The 16,660-nt window shown below is 54.9% G+C and overlaps 1 protein-coding gene across 2 annotated transcripts in view; it reads right to left on the bottom strand.

Moving 5' to 3' along the window:
• Positions 1 to 1,141: 1,141 nt before the first annotated feature.
• The window catches only part of STAT1 (signal transducer and activator of transcription 1), a 40,252-nt gene continuing 24,733 nt past the window's right edge, over positions 1,142 to 16,660 (bottom strand). Inside the window, exons 16-25 of one of the 2 annotated variants that reach the window (XM_072742885.1) lie at positions 15,445 to 15,528; positions 14,900 to 14,998; positions 13,751 to 13,886; positions 12,173 to 12,222; positions 11,414 to 11,508; positions 10,505 to 10,650; positions 8,850 to 9,035; positions 6,807 to 6,882; positions 5,812 to 5,914; positions 1,142 to 2,280 (exon numbers count right to left, since the gene is read on the bottom strand). In XM_072742885.1, the coding sequence (XP_072598986.1) occupies positions 2,266 to 2,280; positions 5,812 to 5,914; positions 6,807 to 6,882; positions 8,850 to 9,035; positions 10,505 to 10,650; positions 11,414 to 11,508; positions 12,173 to 12,222; positions 13,751 to 13,886; positions 14,900 to 14,998; positions 15,445 to 15,528 (990 nt within the window). In that variant the 3' untranslated portion in view covers positions 1,142 to 2,265. Of the gene's footprint in view, positions 2,281 to 4,912; positions 5,424 to 5,811; positions 5,915 to 6,806; positions 6,883 to 8,849; positions 9,036 to 10,504; positions 10,651 to 11,413; positions 11,509 to 12,172; positions 12,223 to 13,750; positions 13,887 to 14,899; positions 14,999 to 15,444; positions 15,529 to 16,660 lie in introns of those variants that run through there. The other variant, XM_072742884.1, reaches the window with a different exon arrangement.

Below are 16,660 nucleotides of genomic sequence, written 5' to 3'. Positions count from 1 at the left end.
GGTCACACAGCGTGGGCGTGGGCCGCCGGGCCAGTCTCAGCCCCCCCAGGACACAGGGGACCATGTCTGGGTGCAAGAGGGCATGGCACCTGGTATGACGCAGGGTTCAGGCCCACCCCACACCCCCCGTCAGCCCCTCCAAGGAGCGTCCGGGCTAGCCCGTCGGGGTTCCATCTCGGTGGCAGCTGGGCTGTTGTGACATGATTTTCCCTGCACACGGGGCCCGTTCCCTTGAGGCGACCATGGCCGGCCGGGTCACGGCGGGTCTGCGGGGAGTGGGGCCGTCTTGGCGAGGGCAGGCCACCACCTCGGGCAGTGCTCCTCTCCTCCTGGGCATCTGCACTAGAGCCGGGCCTCGACCCAGGACACGGCCCCACGTACGTATGTGCATTCTGGAGGCAGGGCCTCGATCAGCACCAAAATGTGCTTCGAGCCACTGCCTGCCCCGGGGGCACCAGGGGCCGCTGCAGGTGGGACCCACCCGCCCATGTGGCCCGTTGGCTGGGGCAGTGCTCCCGCAGAAGGCTGCACCCTCGGGTTGGGTCATCGTCGAGGAAGAGGCCAGGCACACCGTCGACGGGAGCAGGACGCCTGTAGTGCTCAGAATCCGCGCCGAGTCTGCTCGGAGGGCTCGGGGGCTCAGGTGGGGCTTCAAGGTGGGCAGAAGCGGCGGCCGGAGGACGGTGGGGGTGTGCGGGTGTCAGGCCTCGGGCAGCAGGGGTGTGGGGGCCTCGGGTGTGCAGGCCTCGGGCCATGCAGGTACTACCTGAAACCCGACGATCACGGACTGGATGTTCCTACCTTCCCTTCCCTGGTCCTTCCTCACTTCTACTGAAAGTCACTGTGCAGCCGGTCAGGCTCCGTGGCCCCATGGGCATGGGCATTTCGTGGACACACGCACCTTCAGTTTGCACTTCACGACAGGCTGCAGGCCACGATTATCCCCGCCCGGGAAGCGCGGCCCGACCCAGTAACGGGGCCGCGGGTTGGCGGTGGGCTGTCGAGGGCGGCCATGCAGGCCCCAGGCCCTGGGCTCCCGAGGCCTGGCCACCCGCCCACACCCAGGAGGCGTGGGAAGCACAACACGCTCCACGGAACACCACAGAGCGGTCTAGAAAAAGCACAGCAGAGATAATGGAACTGTTTTTGCAAATGTATTTGTCAGAGACACACAGTTATCAGTGAGAAACATGCCGCAGTCAGTGCGGGTACACAGGACGGGGGCTCGAACTGCTGGGTCCTCCCACGGTCTCAGGTCGGCTACTCATCACTGTTTTTTCTTCTCAGCCTGGAAATCCTATGATGAAGACTAACTACTAGCCACTGACAATAAAGACACATTAACCCATTTAAGAGACACGAATTAAGTTTCTGGGTTGGTCTAGATCTACAATTGATGTTAACGTCTTGAAAAACAGCAGGAGTGTGGCCTTGAGGGAGCTGCCGTCAACCTGGCTCCCTCGGCAGACGGAGGGAGACCGTTTTGGTTGCCAGCGACCATGACGAAGGCACGAGGTACTGGGCTCTGGGCATCAGGGTTTAAACGCAAGGACCTACTCACAGGCTGGAAACGCACTTCCCTGTGCTGACGTCAGCGGCATCGTAAAGCCCGTCAGACAGCAAAGCTACGTCTCCCACGAGATGGCATTTGCTTGTGGCTTTGAATGGCCGGCGTGCAAAATGCTGCCAGGTACAGAACTCTGCTCCCGACCCCGATGCGGCCAGACACCACCTCTGGTAACAGCTGATGTGATTCTACGTAACTTGGCTTTGAACTAGGTCGCAAGTAAACCAATGGGAAAACCTGCAGCCACACGTGAAGCAGAGGGAACGAGTTCTCCAGGACAGACACATGCCGACCCTACAGGAGCGGCAGAGGGGTCCCCAGGTGGCCGTGTGATCTGTCCGGCGGCCTGCGGCAGCTGCGCACCGACATCGGGCACGGTGCGTCTTAAGCTCCACTTCTCACCATTCCCAAAGGAGTCTCGTTCTCGCCTGGGGGTTTCGGGGTTATCTGGGAGTTTTTCGTGCCTAACACCCACTCTGCGGAGAGGGCCTTTCAGCGTTACCTTTCACAAGGTGCACGAGGCCCTTCGCAGTAACAGATGTTCCTGAATTAGGGGAAAACCCACTTGCTATCCACGGGCTGCGGCAAATGTGCTCATCTTTGTTTCATTTCCCTAGAAACACAGGAGGTGAAGGAAGAGTAGCAGGAAGGAGTCACAGGTGGGAAGGAGACACGTCGCCAGGGGAAACGTTCATGCTCTACACCGCGTGCATCTGTAAGAGAGACGAGACGTGGTTAAGCTTCCTCCCCGGGGTGCAGACCCGCGTCCTCAGCAGCACCGCCTGCCCTCCGACGGGGGAGGGGCGACACTGCCCGCAGCACGTCCGCCCACGGAACCGGGGCCTTCAGCATGTGCTATTCATCCTTTCTGTGGGGCGATGGAGGCCTTTTCTATCCCCTAAGCTGATGGATTATTCCTCTGCTGCCTGCAGGCTTAACTCGGTCAGTTCACGCAGGCCACACAAAGCTTTCTGCTGTTCTGCACGTCTGGGGCAGAGCCACGTGGCAAATGTGCTTCTGTGCAACACGCAGGAGGCAACGCGGAGCTGCAAGCGGGGGGAAGGGCCGGGCACCTGCTGAGTCTTCCTTAAAGGCCACGCAGTGGGATGCCGCAGGGGTCTTGCAGGTACAGGCTAGGCCGGCGGCCCCGGTGGGACACCCCGTAGGTGCTAAGTGCGTGGCCAGGGGACGGCGGCCTGCCTACTTGCCCCCAGCCCCCTTCCAGGCTGGCCTCTCCCCTTAGACCAGGGCTCTCCACGGGGCTGACCCCGCCCCCAGCAGCGTCTAGAGGCCTGACAGCCACCACTGGGCTCGGGAGTGGGTGCCACTGGTGCCCGGCGGGTGGTGGCCAGGGACGCCGGGCACAGAACAAAGTACTGTCCAAGGTACACAGCAGCCGCCGGGCACAGAACGGCCTGGGTCCCCTACACTGAGCCTCTTGAGAACTGGGCTAAACCTTAAGGTCTCAGAGGATTCCTGCAAGATCTAAGGAGCCACACGGTGACCAGGTAACGAAGTCAGAGCTCGTAAGAATTCACAGCTCTTTCCCTAACAAGTCCCGTTATCTAATCCTGGGTGCCTGCTGGCCGACAGCCCGTGGGCTCCTCCACACGCTACACAGGGTCATGGTGCAATGGAGGCTCCCGCCCGATGCTTCAGCGTGTGCCTGGGACGTGTCGTCCGGGGAGTAGACGGGGGGGGGGGGGGGGGGGGCGGGGACAGAAGGCCCGGATCCCACCCCCTGGCACCACCTAGGCCCCCTCCGCCTGCAGCCCGAGGTCTCCGTCCCCCAGATGGGCTCCTGGTGCCGAGCAGAGGATGGCGGGAGCGAGTCACGAGAGACCACGTGTGCCGCCTGGCACGGAAAGCAGACGGGAACAGAGGATCAAGGGACGCGCCTGTCACCCTCTGCCCAGCCGAGGCCGCAGGGAGCAGGCCGGCCTTGCGGGCCCCGGGGAAGCCGCCGATGGTCCACGGCATGCAGACCGACCACGGCGAGGCAGCCTGCAGGAGACACGGGGCTCGGGGTTGGGGGACAGTGTGCTCAGGGGCCTGTGGCCCTTCTGTCCCTGCGCCTGGGCCACGGCCGCCACCTCCGCGCACGGCTGGACCCATGGACAAGGCCAAGGGCAGGGACACCGGGACAAGGTTGAGCCCACCCAATCTGGGAGCAAACCCAACTTTTATCTCGCCCGGCTCGTGTCTTGCCTGGATCTTTGTCCTTTGGGCTCTGACCCGGAGGCGCGCGCACAGCGAGCAACAACTTCTGCCCTGTGAGTGGCGTGGGTGCAGGGCGCGGGCGGGAGGGCAGTGGGTGCGTCCACGGGCGCTCACGCAGGGCAGTCCCACGGCATCACAGGACCGGCCCAGGAGCCCAGGGAAGGGCTGCACCACCTCGTTCCCCCAAGCCAAGGGGGACAGTGCTGATGACGCAGCCGGACTCCCACTTCCAAATCCCAAACACCAGCGTCTCCCCGAAGGCCGCCCTGCCCCCGCCCTAACACGCTGACTAAATCCTACTGAGTCCCATGCAGACGGTTTCTGTGGGGTGGGGGTTTAGGATGAAACAAAGCTCGGCTCTTCCCGGGCAGCGTTCCAGGAGTGGGGATGAGCAGGGATGAGCGGGGCCGAGTGGGGCTGAGCGGGGCGCGCCGGCTGGATTCTGATAGACTCACTGCTCCCTGGGCTGGCAGCCGCTCTCAGTCACGTCACACGGCTTGAGGCGGGGACGCCCGGGCCTCACCACGAAGCCCAGAATAGTGGTCACGCCTGCTGGGAGGCGGCCATGAGGACGGGCCACTAGTGGCAGGTGCCTGCACACGGCAAGCCTCACCCGCAGGGGGCTGGGGACCGTGAGGGCAGCGTGACACCTGGGACGATGAAGAAGGAACAGAAGAAGGTCCGCTGTCCTGCGGTTCTAGCAGCAGATGTCACGTTCGTGGAGTGACAGGGCTTCACGTTGCTCCCATTTTTGCGACGGGCTCCTAAAGCACTTTCGGGCCGACTCGGGGCCACCGTCCAACAAGGACGCACCCTCGCGCCCAGAAGGGCTCGTGCGACACGTGCACAGGGCGGAAGGGCCCTCTCTCCGTTCTCAACCGTGGGGAAGGCGGAAGGGTCACATTTCTGAAGGTCTGAGCCTGGGCTTCCTCAGGTGACAAAAAGGGACCAAGAAAAGGGTACATGCCGGAAACCCAGCTCTCAACAGGTGCTGCTGAGGTCAGGGCTGAGGCCAGGGCACACACCCCGCGTCCGCCCGTCCCTTCCCACGGGGCCACCTCACCCCGGGATGTCTCTGGGCTGCGCGCCAGTACACCGCCATGAGGAGAGAGCAGGAAGAACTCAGGGAGGGTCTTTTTTTTTTAAAGATTAAACAAATTTTAACGAATTAACTGGAATAGCATCATGTGGAAAAAGAGCCTAAAATTAAACAGTGTCACCAAGATTCCAACCAACCAAAAAAAGTCTTCAAGAGGAGGGACTGCGGCCTGGCAGGCAAAAGATGCTACTTGGTAATTTTGAAAAATATTTCCCTGGGCCACCTGGGAGCTCCACTGGCTAAGCCCCTGCCTTCAGCTCAGGTCGCGATCGGGGCTCCTGGGACCGAGCCCCACACCTGGCTCCCAGCTCAGCAGGCATCTGCTCCTCCCTCTCCCCGCCGCTCATGCTCACGCTTTCTCACGCGGTCTCTGTCTCTCCCTCAAACAAATAAAATCTTTAAAAAAAAAAAAAAAAAACCAAAAAGAAGAAAACCATCCTCCCAAAGGGAACAGATTCCATCTCATGTGGACGATCCTGCTCCTACCCCGGTCATGACACTCGCGGCGACTCCACTCTCGCCGAGGCCCGGAGCGCCCTGGGTGGGAGCAGGACCACCAGTCGTCAAGCGTGAAGCAGGTGGACGTGCTTCCCGGCCGCTGGGGAGGGCTCGTAGGATGCCCGCTGCCCAGCATCCATCCTCTCTGCCTGCCCCCCCTGCGCCCAGACCCAGAGCGGAAACGATGGCCAAGGGAGAGCACCTCCGTGTGGCAGAAGCCCGAGTTCCTTAGTACGTGACATTTCTCCAAGGACGACTTGCAGAGGGCGGAGGGGGAACTTGTGAAATACCAGCCACGTCACTGAGTTTTTGCTAGGGGCTGACGGGGTCTCGGCATTGGGGAGACACTGCCCGTGGGGGCTGTGCCCGAGCGAGCCCCCCCCGGCCCCCCATGCCCAGCGGGTGCCCCCCAGCGCCGCCTACTTACCATGCTGTCGAACTCCACGGAGCCCACTATGCGAGACACCTCGTCAAACTCCTCAGGAGACATGGGCAGAAGGTTATCTGTCGTCTGAAGTCGGGAGGGGTGGCTGAAACGGGGAGAGAGGAAAGGACACGTTGGCACCAGATCCCGGGGGCAGCGGTACGACCTCCACGTCGTCGCTTTAGACTCTGATCTCCGCTACGGTGCACACACTTGTGCGGTACGTTCTGGAACAGAACGGATCACGGGGGTTCCTGTCCCCAGCCCGGCCCCTCGGGAAACATCCAGGGCTCTAGAGATGCGAGAAATAGCCAGCCTGGAACCTGTGCCGCTCCTGCCTGTTCGATCTGTGTGCGAGCTTGTGCAGCGGGTCGCCCTGCGGTGGGGACGCCTCGGGGCTGAGCCTGGCCCGAGAAGCTCCAGAGAAATGTCTGGGGAGTCCCTCCCTCATCCCTACCTTGAGGTTTGTATGCAGATAAAGCTGCTCCAGTGTTTTTACATGAAGGCTACATCCATTCACCCCAAGACAGTGCTGCAGGCCAAATAACTGACAATGACTTTTCCAAATTTTTTTCTACCTTTTATAAAATGAAACAACAAAATAAAAGCAAGCGAGAAGAATGTATCTCAACCATCACTTTGGCCTTTCCTCGATTGAAAAGAACTTCTTTCCCACTCTGATCAATTTTTGTTTATTTTATTTATACTTTTTCAAAGTATCAGTTGGGTGGGGGAGGGGATCTTAAATACAACCTTGGATGCTGGTGGGTTTTTTTTGCTTTTTGTTTTGTTTTGTTTTGTTTTTTATAAAGGCAGTAAAATTCTGAAAGGCAGTGACACCAGGATCTCTAGTTAGGATCTTTCCAAAGAGTCCAACTGCGGCGGCAGCAGCAGCAATTATAATGAGAAAGCAAAGTACGAGCATCTTCAACAGGCCCTGGCCAGGAGCGGGGCTGGCTGCAGGGTTTTAAACACGGCTCTCTTCCGTGTTCACTTACACTTCAGACACAGAAATCAACTCAGTCTTGATGTATCCAGTTCCCTTAGGGCCATCAAGTTCCATTGGTTCTGGTGCTAGAAGCAAACACATCGGGTACAACTTTCTGTTAGCAGGCCATCCGCAGAGACACACCCAACGTTCTCTTTCACCAAATTTTACTATTTTGCTGTTATAAACTCTGGGGTGCAGATGGCCATCGACTGGTCAATGGATAAAGCAGATGTGGTGTGCACATGTAAACAACGGAATATTACTCAGCCATCAGAGAATGAAATCTTGCCATTTGCAACGACGTGGATGGAACTAGAGGGCGTTACGCTAAGTGAAGTAAGTCGATCAGAGAAAGACGTTTGATCATGGGATCTCACCCATGTGTGCAATTTAAGAAACAAAACAGGATCATAAGGGAAGAGACGAAAAAATAAGACGAAATCAGAGAGTGAGACAAACCATAAGGACTCTTAACTACAGGAAACAAACTGAGGGTTGCTGGAGGGGGGAGGGGGTAAGTGCGTGATGGACATTAAGGAGGCACGTGATGGAACGAGCACTGGGTGTGACAGAAGACGGATGAATCACTGACCTCGATCTAGGGAACTACTAATATACACTGTACGTTAATTAATGGAATTTAAATATAATTAGTTAATTATTTTTACCATTTTCCCTGACAGTCAGGTTAGAGTCCTGTAACCTTACGGGGCTATGACACCCGTCTGGGTCACCTGAAATTCTGGTGGGAATGCAGAAACAACTCAGAGGGAAGGGAGGAGGGCTCAGCATGGAAGTGAAGTGGACAGGGTTCTCCTTCCCAGCCTTGAAATCCTACAGAAGTTGGAGCACAAAATGTGCACAGTTGTGTGGGTTTGTGGTCCCGGCCTGGCTGGTATGACTCAGCCAGCTGTCAAGGTGACGCTGGGGCATCTTCTTCCCTAAGCAGCCTAACTTGAATGTTCTCAAATGCAATTTGGTAAAGACACAGAAGCAGGGAACCTGCGTTCTAAGCCTACGTCCGCTCCTAACAGTCATCACTAGAAATAGTATGATCTCATAAATTACTGAGATCACCCTCAATGAACCATTTGTTTCCCTGGACCTTAGTTCTCTCAATTTTAAAAGGAACAGGCTGGTATAAATCAGTTGGCCACGGTGTTCCTGCCTTTTACCACTTTGCACGTGGAAAAGGTAATAATGTGATCGATACACAAGACCAGAAATGACTTTTTCAACACGCCTAAAATAAATTCTTTGTTCATCTGTTTGTACCAGGCAGGTAACACGTTATATGTCCACTATGCTGGGTTTATACCATCTTTGGAAAGCCTGCTTACAGCAATTCGAAAGGGGTAGGTTAATGCTCAGCATGGGTGAGGTTTGTGCAGGAGCCTTGCAGTCACGGAAAGCCAAAAGCCCTGTGTAGTCTTTTTTTTTTTTTTTTTTAGATTTTATTTATTGGGCAGCCCGGGTGGCTCAGCGGTTTAGCACCTGCCTTTGGCCCAGGGAGTGATCCTGGAGACCTGGGATTGAGTCCCACGTCGGGCTCCCTGCATGGAGCATGCTTCTCCCTCTGCCTGTGTCTCTGCCTCTCTGTCTCTCATGAATAAATAAATATTTTAAATAAGTATATTTACATTTAAAATATATTTCTTATTATAACATATATTATAACAACATACATTAAATATTATACGATAGTATTTATTATGTTTGACATATATTTTAAATAAATATATTTATATTTAAAATATAAATAAATATTTATTATTTATGAGACACACAGAAAGAGAGGCAGAGACACAGGCAGAGGGAGAAGGAGGCTCCATGCAGGGAGCCCGACGCAGGACTCGATCCTGAGAATCTGGGATCAGGCCGAGCCAAAGGCAGACGCTCGACCGCGGAGCCACCCAGGCGTCCCCCCGTGTGTTACTAAACCCCATCTCCAGCAAACCTTTGGATGATGATAAAATGAGAACATAATCACAGCAGATAGGACTTGTGTTATTACTCATCAGGGCAATGATCCTTCCCTTTCCCCACCTACCTTCCTTTGGCCTGGAGTAATACTTCCCGAAGGCATGGTCTTTATCAATATTCGGATACAGAAACTTCAAGGGATTCTCTGGAATATTTTCAGCAGCCATGACTTTGTAATTGCGAATAATATCGGGGAATGTAACAGCAGACAGTTCTTTCTTCGTGTAGGGCTCAACTGCATGGAAGTAAGGTTCTAAAAAGAAGGAGATCTCAGTGAGTCCCCTGGACTGTCCCCAAACAATAGGAGAGAAACAAAACACTGCAGAGTTAACGGGCTTGAGTGAGCCTGGTAAGAACTAATCACGATATAGGATTTATAACACAGTGTGCTGCTTCATTTCTAAATGAATCATAATCCTTTCTTAAAAACAGGAAAAATAAAGGCAGCCACTACTTGTTACTAATGCAACAGTGCTGCACTCGTCATTGTTTGCTTAGGTCTGTAAATCTGGCAAGAAGAGGTTACTAAACATTTTTAGCAGCCTGCATCTTTAAGGAGGGACCCACCCACAGGTAGCTATTAAATAAGTACTAAGCAGGTCATTTTGGCTCAGGTCACAGATTAATAAAAAATGAGGTTTCCGGTTGCTTTTCTTTTCAGATTGAAGAATGTAACTTCTTATTACAATAAATAATGACAATACATGGAAAACAACTTTTTAAACAACAAAAAGATCCCATTCGCTACTTTTTCTTCCAGTCCTTATGCAGTACACCAGGGTGATTCACTCGTGGTCCTTCTCCCAGACGTCACTTGCATCCTGCTTCCTGACCGACCCAGAAGCCCGCGCTGGTGCACACACCCAGGCACTGCTCTGCTACTGCACCCTACCCAGGCCTCCTGGGCTGGCACCGGCCCTGCCCCATCTCCCCATCTCTGCCCCCTGCTTTGCTAGCTCCGCCTCCCACTCCACAGGAAGGGCACTGCCTGGGGGACTGACACTACTGCCCCCTGGGCCCTAATTCCAGCTTTTCTGAGTTCTCCTTTGGAGAAAAAAAAAAAACTACATAAATAGGACAAGTATCCCATGTTTTTTTGCATCTTTGCTCTGAAAGCAGGAAAGTCACTGGATCCCTCCAGCCCCTTGAACAGCAACCACGAGAAGCAACTGCAAAACGGCCTCGGTTGTCTTTAGCATTGGCTCAGCTCTGCTGTTCCACCTCCGCCCCGGGTGCAGGGGTGTGGGGGGGACACACGGGCCTGCGACCTCATGGTCAGGGGCGGGGACGACACACACGGGGCTGGGGACCTCAGGTCAGGGGGTGGGGCACACACAGGGCCTGTGACCCCAGGTCGGTGGGGACACACGGGGCTGGGAACCCCATGGTTGGGGGGGGTCACACACACGGGGCCAGGGACCCCAAGTCGGAGGGTGGGGCACACACGGGGCCCGCAACCCCAGGTCGGGGGTTGGGGGGACACACACGGGGCTGGGGACCTCAGGTCGGGGGGGGGTGACACACGGGGCCTGCAACTCCACGGTCGGGGTGGGGGCGGGCAGGGGACCTGTGACCCCATGGTCAGGGGGGGAGACACACAAGGGGTCAGGGACCCCAGGTCACAGGGTGGGGCACACACAGGGCCTGTGACCCCAGGTTGGGAGGGGGGACACACATGAGGCTGGGGACCCCAGGTCGGGGAGCACACGCAGGGCTGCTTACCGCCTCCGCCCTGCGCCCGCTCCACCCAGGTGAACGTGATGGCCCCCTCCCGGCAGCTCTCACTGAAGCGCAGCAGAAAGGTGCCCGGCTGCTGGTCCTTGAGCAGCGCGCGTTCGCGCTCTTTGCTGATGAAGCCCACGATGCACCTGCGGGCGGAGTCAGCGGCTGTGAGGCCCGGCGTGCTGGCAGCTCGCACTCTGGCTCCCGAACGGACGCGATTACCGAAACTCGACGGGAGTTTCAGAGGCCCTGAATTTAACTGACCCTTCAGGCAGCATTTCGCCTGTATGTGCGCACGCTCAGGTCCACACAAGCCAGTAATGTGGTGACAAGGAGATGCACAGATGATCGATAAATACTTGCTGGATTCACGAGCCTTTCATACTTATTCGATGACCGTTTTTTTCACTTGATGATTTTTAAAAGGCCATGAGAATGTCTGAATTTCTGCATCTTTTCTACTGGAGGGGAAGGCTCCCACAACGTAGCCCCATGTCCTGGCCCTTCTGGGAAGTTAAAGCCTTTGTTGAAATAGCAACTGACCCCAGGAACAACTCAGATAAAAACAATTCACTGAATTGAAAAGGTTTTTCTTCTTTCCTAGCAGCAATATAATAAGTAAGGGCTTAGGAAATTTTTATCAAATGAGTGAATGCATGAGCAACACTCAAAAGATCTTAATTAAGAGTTGAAAACATATATCCACAGGCTATGAAAGTGGAAGTCTGGTCCTCGGAGGTTCCACAATCACGAAGCCCTGGTGGACGGCCCGTAAGTGTCCATTTCTGTGAGGGGCACATGAGTCTTGTCAAAGAAGAATGTCTGTCGAGTCAGGCCAGGCTCAGCCCCACAGCAGGGAGGCGTACGCTAAAATTATGTCTCGAAAATAAATCTATCAAAGGCCCTTACCCATCATTCCAGAGGGAGAGCAGGTGTTTTTTAATGAGTTCAAGGATGCTTTCAATCCAAAGCCAGAAAGGAAAATTTTTATCATTTATATTTTCCTGCAAGTGTAGAAAACGCACACATTAGGAGCAGAGGAATGCAACAAGGTGACTTACCAAGCCTCTTCCCACCATTGGATTTGTTTGTGAAGTCGCCCTGCTGCCCCCACATGCGCTATCCCCCGAGGAGCCACCGCCCCCCTGGCAGCAGGTGGACGCCGGGCTCCACGCTTCCGGGCCCAGGCTCTGCTTCTCTCTGCAAACTGGTGAACCAGCCCAGGAATGGCCTCAGCTCGATCGTGGAACCAAAGCTGCCCTCCCGCTAGTGAAATCCAGCCGTGTGGCTTGTCCACAAGGTCTGGGGACCCCAGCGGGTCTGGTCATTCCCTCCAGAGGGCCCTGGGTGGAGCAGGCCGGGGAGCGTCCTGGGCTGTCCAAGACGGCACAGACCTCACACGTGTCCTCGCCCAAGGAGTAAGGCTGAGGGAAGGGCAGGCTTACTGGGGTAGGAAGACTGTTATCACACCTGCGGGCGATTCCCAACAGAGATGCGCTTGGGGACTGGCCTCCCACACCCAAGAGAGCGACCAACTGGCCCCAGGGCTCCGGGGCCAGGGCCAGGCGCTAGCACGCTGCAGGGCAGGGCGGAGCGGCCAGCACAGCAGAGCCCCGGGGAACCTCCAAGGACAGCGAGAGCTCGGAGGCGGACCGAGGCGGCACCCACCTTACAGAACCTCGTCCACGGGATGAGGCCGTCGGGGCCAGCGTTGGGACCTAAGCAAGCAAACACAGGCTTTTTCAGGAAACAGAAGTGGATTCTGAAGCTTTGGCTGGATGGGTGGCTCCTGTATTTCCTCTCAAAGAGCCAACACCCAGCAGAGGAAGGCCGATATTCTCAGACACATGGGCGCTAACTAACGGCGCCCTGGAGAGGCCTCCCCTTGGTCCCTGTCGGTGCAGCATCACCTCCCCCGCCGCCTCCTTCCTCAGCAGCCTCCTCTCCCACTCGTCCTCCAGAGCCTCTTCAAACTGCAGACTAAGGCCAAGGTCACCCCTAGGTGATCCACTGCACGGACGCTTGGCTCTCCAGGCTTACTTCGGGTAGGATCTGGCCATTTCCCTCCACCCTCCTCCAAACAGGACACAGGCTCCGGGAGCCTGATGCAAATCAAAAGCCAAGTGAGAGAGAGGAGAGCAGGGAAGGAAGCCTGGTGGTTATCACTGCACAAATTAAAGCAGCCCAGACCGTGCAGGTGCTGAGGCCGCCATCTCTGTAGGAACCACAAACAAGCCTGTCCAGGCAGAAAGGGCATCTGTCTTCATTGTCACCAAATAAGGAGCCGGGACAAGGTGAGTTCATACACCTTACTGAGCAGCATAAGACCCCTACCCTGACGGCTGTACGGCCACGAGAAGACACCTGGAGAGCTATCGGGTGAGCAAGGCTCTCCTGGCGTTTGCAATATGTGCAATCCTGCTGTACAGAAGCAAACCTGGAGGAAAGGTGCCTGTGGATGTTTAAATTGCTCATTCTTTGAAGACCTGACCTCGAGACTAGTAGGTCTCCGATCTCCTTACGTAAATGACTAATAAATCCATGACGTTAGCAACTGAAAGGGAATTCTCGTGGACTGGACCCTGCCGAGCTGTCAGGGACATCACCCTCGTGGGGCTGCGTCTCCATGCACCTCGGCCCCCTGAGCCCGGGATGTATGCTATGTGGTGGGCGTCCCCAGGCCCTTCCTTAGTCTACTAATGCTGGGGACTTATGTTTTCCTCCCCAAGGTTAATAAGACTTCATCTTTCTCATCAAAGCATTTCTTTTAGCCACAAATAATATATTTTACGGAATTCAAACATATTTCCCTTAGGCAACCTGTTCAGAGATGCTAATGTGAGATAATCAGGAAATGATTCATTCGTTTTATCAGGTATATACCTACTTCCAAGGTGAACTGTCTTTTTTTTTTTTTTAAGATTTTATTTATTTATTGATGAGACACACAGAGAGACAGAGGCCAAGGGAGAAGCAGGCCCCGTGCAGGGAGCCCGATGCAGGACTCGATCCCGGGACCCTGGGGTCACACCCTGGGCTGAAGGTGGCGCTAAACCGCTGAGCCACCTGGGGATCCCCTGAACTGTAATTCTCATTTAGCCATAACAAGCTGCAGCTGGAAAAGCCAACAGATTTTGTTTTTTTTTAACATTCTCCTACCTTGAACAAAATAGAGAGCAAAGAGGGAAAGGAGCATGTGGAGATATTTTGTGTGAATTTCAATTTTCATAAACATGCAGCCCATACCGAGTAGCTTCTCTCCCAGCATGTTCAGCTGGTCCACATTGAGACCTCTTTTGGTGACAGAAGAAAACTGCCAACTGAGCACCTCCGAGAGCTGGGACCATCGTGCACAAGGTGGGTTCAGGAAGAAGGACAGGTTCTAGAGAAAAAAACACCCGAAAGCTCAGGCCGTTGGTTGCAGGCGAGGCGCTCAAACACTTGGGGACCTGCACCAAAGTTCGGTTCTAGTTTCTGTGACACACACAAGCTGTCACACAAGAGAAACAAAGTGGATTCTCATTATTTGCAGGTTCACCTTTGTGAATTCAATCTACTCACGGAAAGCTACTTTACCCCTCAAATCGCTCCTCAGGGCACTTCTGGAGCTTTCTGTGGACGTTCCTGGGAACAGAGCGCGAGCGATCGGAGTCGCCCACACGTGTTTCCAGGAGAGGCAAACAGAGCGACTGCCTTTTCGCTTCAGCTCTCCTACTGCAAACCACTGTCCTTTTTGAAGTCTATTTAGTGCCATGTCTTTTGCATTTTTGTGGGTTTTTTAAAAATTTCATTTTTAACGTGATCCCAGGAAGAGCACTGAGGCGTCGCCTGATGTTCCTACGCGCAAGATGGCCCCACGGGGAAGATACGTGTGCTTAGGTGAGCACCGTTCGGCCACGAGGTACCGTGCCGTTGGCCGTGAGCTCAATGCTGATAGACCAACAAATAGATAAAGTGTCTTTAAACAGAAGCACACACAAACAAGGCTGTGCCCTGACAGGTGTGCGGGCAATCGCTCAGTGCTCGCTGTGGCAGTGTGCACGGGCCCAACGAGCTGTGATTAATCAGCAGGACGCATCCACGCTTACGAGTGAGCTGAGCATGCCTGTTTAGCAGATAAATATGCTATTTTTTTTTTTTTTTTAAGAAAAGCAATAAATGAACTCTTCCACGGTAAGAGTCCCAGGAAAGCTACTGCCTGAGCTTATTCCCACAGAAGGAAAACCGTAATCCTCATTTCTAATACACATATACGCTTCCCTTTCCTAGAATCACTCCATATTCTTGACGAAGCCACTGGAGTCCTGTCCCTTTTCTCTGCACATCCAGCCCTGAGGGGCTCGGCAGGAGGTCTCTGTCTAGCCCTGGTACAAAAAGCAGATGTGTCTTCCGTACCCTGGGTTCCGTCACCAGCATGTTGTACCATAGGATGGAGGCCCAACCACTCGGGAGCTGGCTGACATTGGAGATCACCACGACGGGCAGAGAGGTCGTCTGAAAGAGGACAAAGACCATGAAGTCGTCAGAACCACAGAAATACCGCCTGCAGACCCTGGGTGGCCTCCAGACCAAGCAAGCGGTGGTTTGTAAACTTGCGCGTGTTTTGTATTTGAGCACAAAAGATGTAAAGTTAAGTTCTTTTGTTTCTAGTTTTTCATTATAGCTTTCAGTTAAGAAATAAGTCTCCCTGCTTCGTATAAAAAAATTAACATAGGACACCTCAACCAGAACATTTTACAAACATTTCATTTGTAGCATTTAAATGGGAGTTCAGTTCTCTAGCTTCCCAAACCATTCAATTAATGTCAAGATAGCATTAGCTAAAAAGGATCGTCTTTTTTGGCAATTACCACGTCTAAAACAAAACCTGACAAAGAAAAATACAGGTAACAGTGAAAGGCAAAAATAAAGATGTCCACGTCTGAACCACTAAGTCTCACCTCGAGGTCGATGACCAAACCAGGCTGGCACAACTGGGTCTCAAAACTAAGGGAGTGGAGCTCTTCGGTGACGATCAGAGGGCCCTTCGAAGAGAAGGGGGGCGTTCAGTGATTCATCCACACGCCCTGCAACTTCCAGGGGTCGGATAAGCCCTGCGGCAGCTGCAGAAAGCCTGACCCCCAACCAAGTGCAATCCAGAAAAAATATTCCACTTTTCAGGAACAATCTCAGATGTAATTATCGTACCTCAGTGTTCTCTGTCTTAAAGGTACGATTTCTGGAGCCATGGCAAGGGCTACAGATTAACAGAAAGACCGGCCCACAGGAAAACGGCAGCTTCTAAGGGGTTTACTGGCGATGCCGGGCTTCCAGCTCTCAGCCCCCTCGGCCTGCTGGCCCGCTCCAGCTCCGGCTGACCCTGCCTGCTGGAAAGCGCCCGTGTCCCCGTGGGATTACAGCCTGGGGGACCGATTCACATAAGCCTGGTGGGTCACAAAGTCCTGGGCTTACGCGGAAACCTAACAGTTTCCAAGCGCCTTCACACCACTATCAGGTGGGAGCATCCCGGCCACTCGGCAGGACAGGCAGCTCTGGGGGCAGGCAGGGAGGGGAGGAAGCCCCAGGAGGCCACGGGGCAAGCAGGGGTGAAAGCAGGGCCAGGCAGCGCGGGCGCACCCAGCCCACCCGGCCACCCCGTGTCCACCTGGCGGGGAAGGACGGCTCGCTGCCGGCTGCGGGGGCCCAACACACCCTGCACGAGAGCAAGTGCACAGGGGCTGCTGTTCAACCAGTTCCCTTTTTAACGCATCACAAATGTTAACTCCTGCCCCAAGGACCTGGCTATAAAATGGAAACCGACGGGACGACGATGCTACTGGGCGGTGAGAAAGCCCTTGGGTCCCGTCACTTTCAGCACGGCCGTCCCGAGTCGTCCCCGAGCCGGCCGCTGGCTCCAGCCCAGACAGTAATTCCCGTGACCCTTAGCTGAATCCCACATGCTTCCCGTGAGCCACACTCTTCGCCTGTGAAATGTGAGTAGTGCAGGAGCCTGTTGCACCCCCTCCGCCGCGACGGCCATAGAGCGTGAACGTGTGTTTTTGCCGTCACCCCAGACACGCTGGGTCCCCAAGCTCACCCCCGGCTCTTCCCTGCTGGGTCTGAACCTCTCCCACAAGTGTCCCTGGCCCTCGGGCTGCTGAGCCAACCTGCCTGGAC

The sequence above is a fragment of the Vulpes vulpes genome, chromosome 16 (genome assembly GCF_048418805.1).
Source record: "Vulpes vulpes isolate BD-2025 chromosome 16, VulVul3, whole genome shotgun sequence".
Lineage (NCBI taxonomy): Eukaryota > Metazoa > Chordata > Mammalia > Carnivora > Canidae > Vulpes > Vulpes vulpes.
This window is presented reverse-complemented; position numbering and strand designations above follow the sequence as displayed.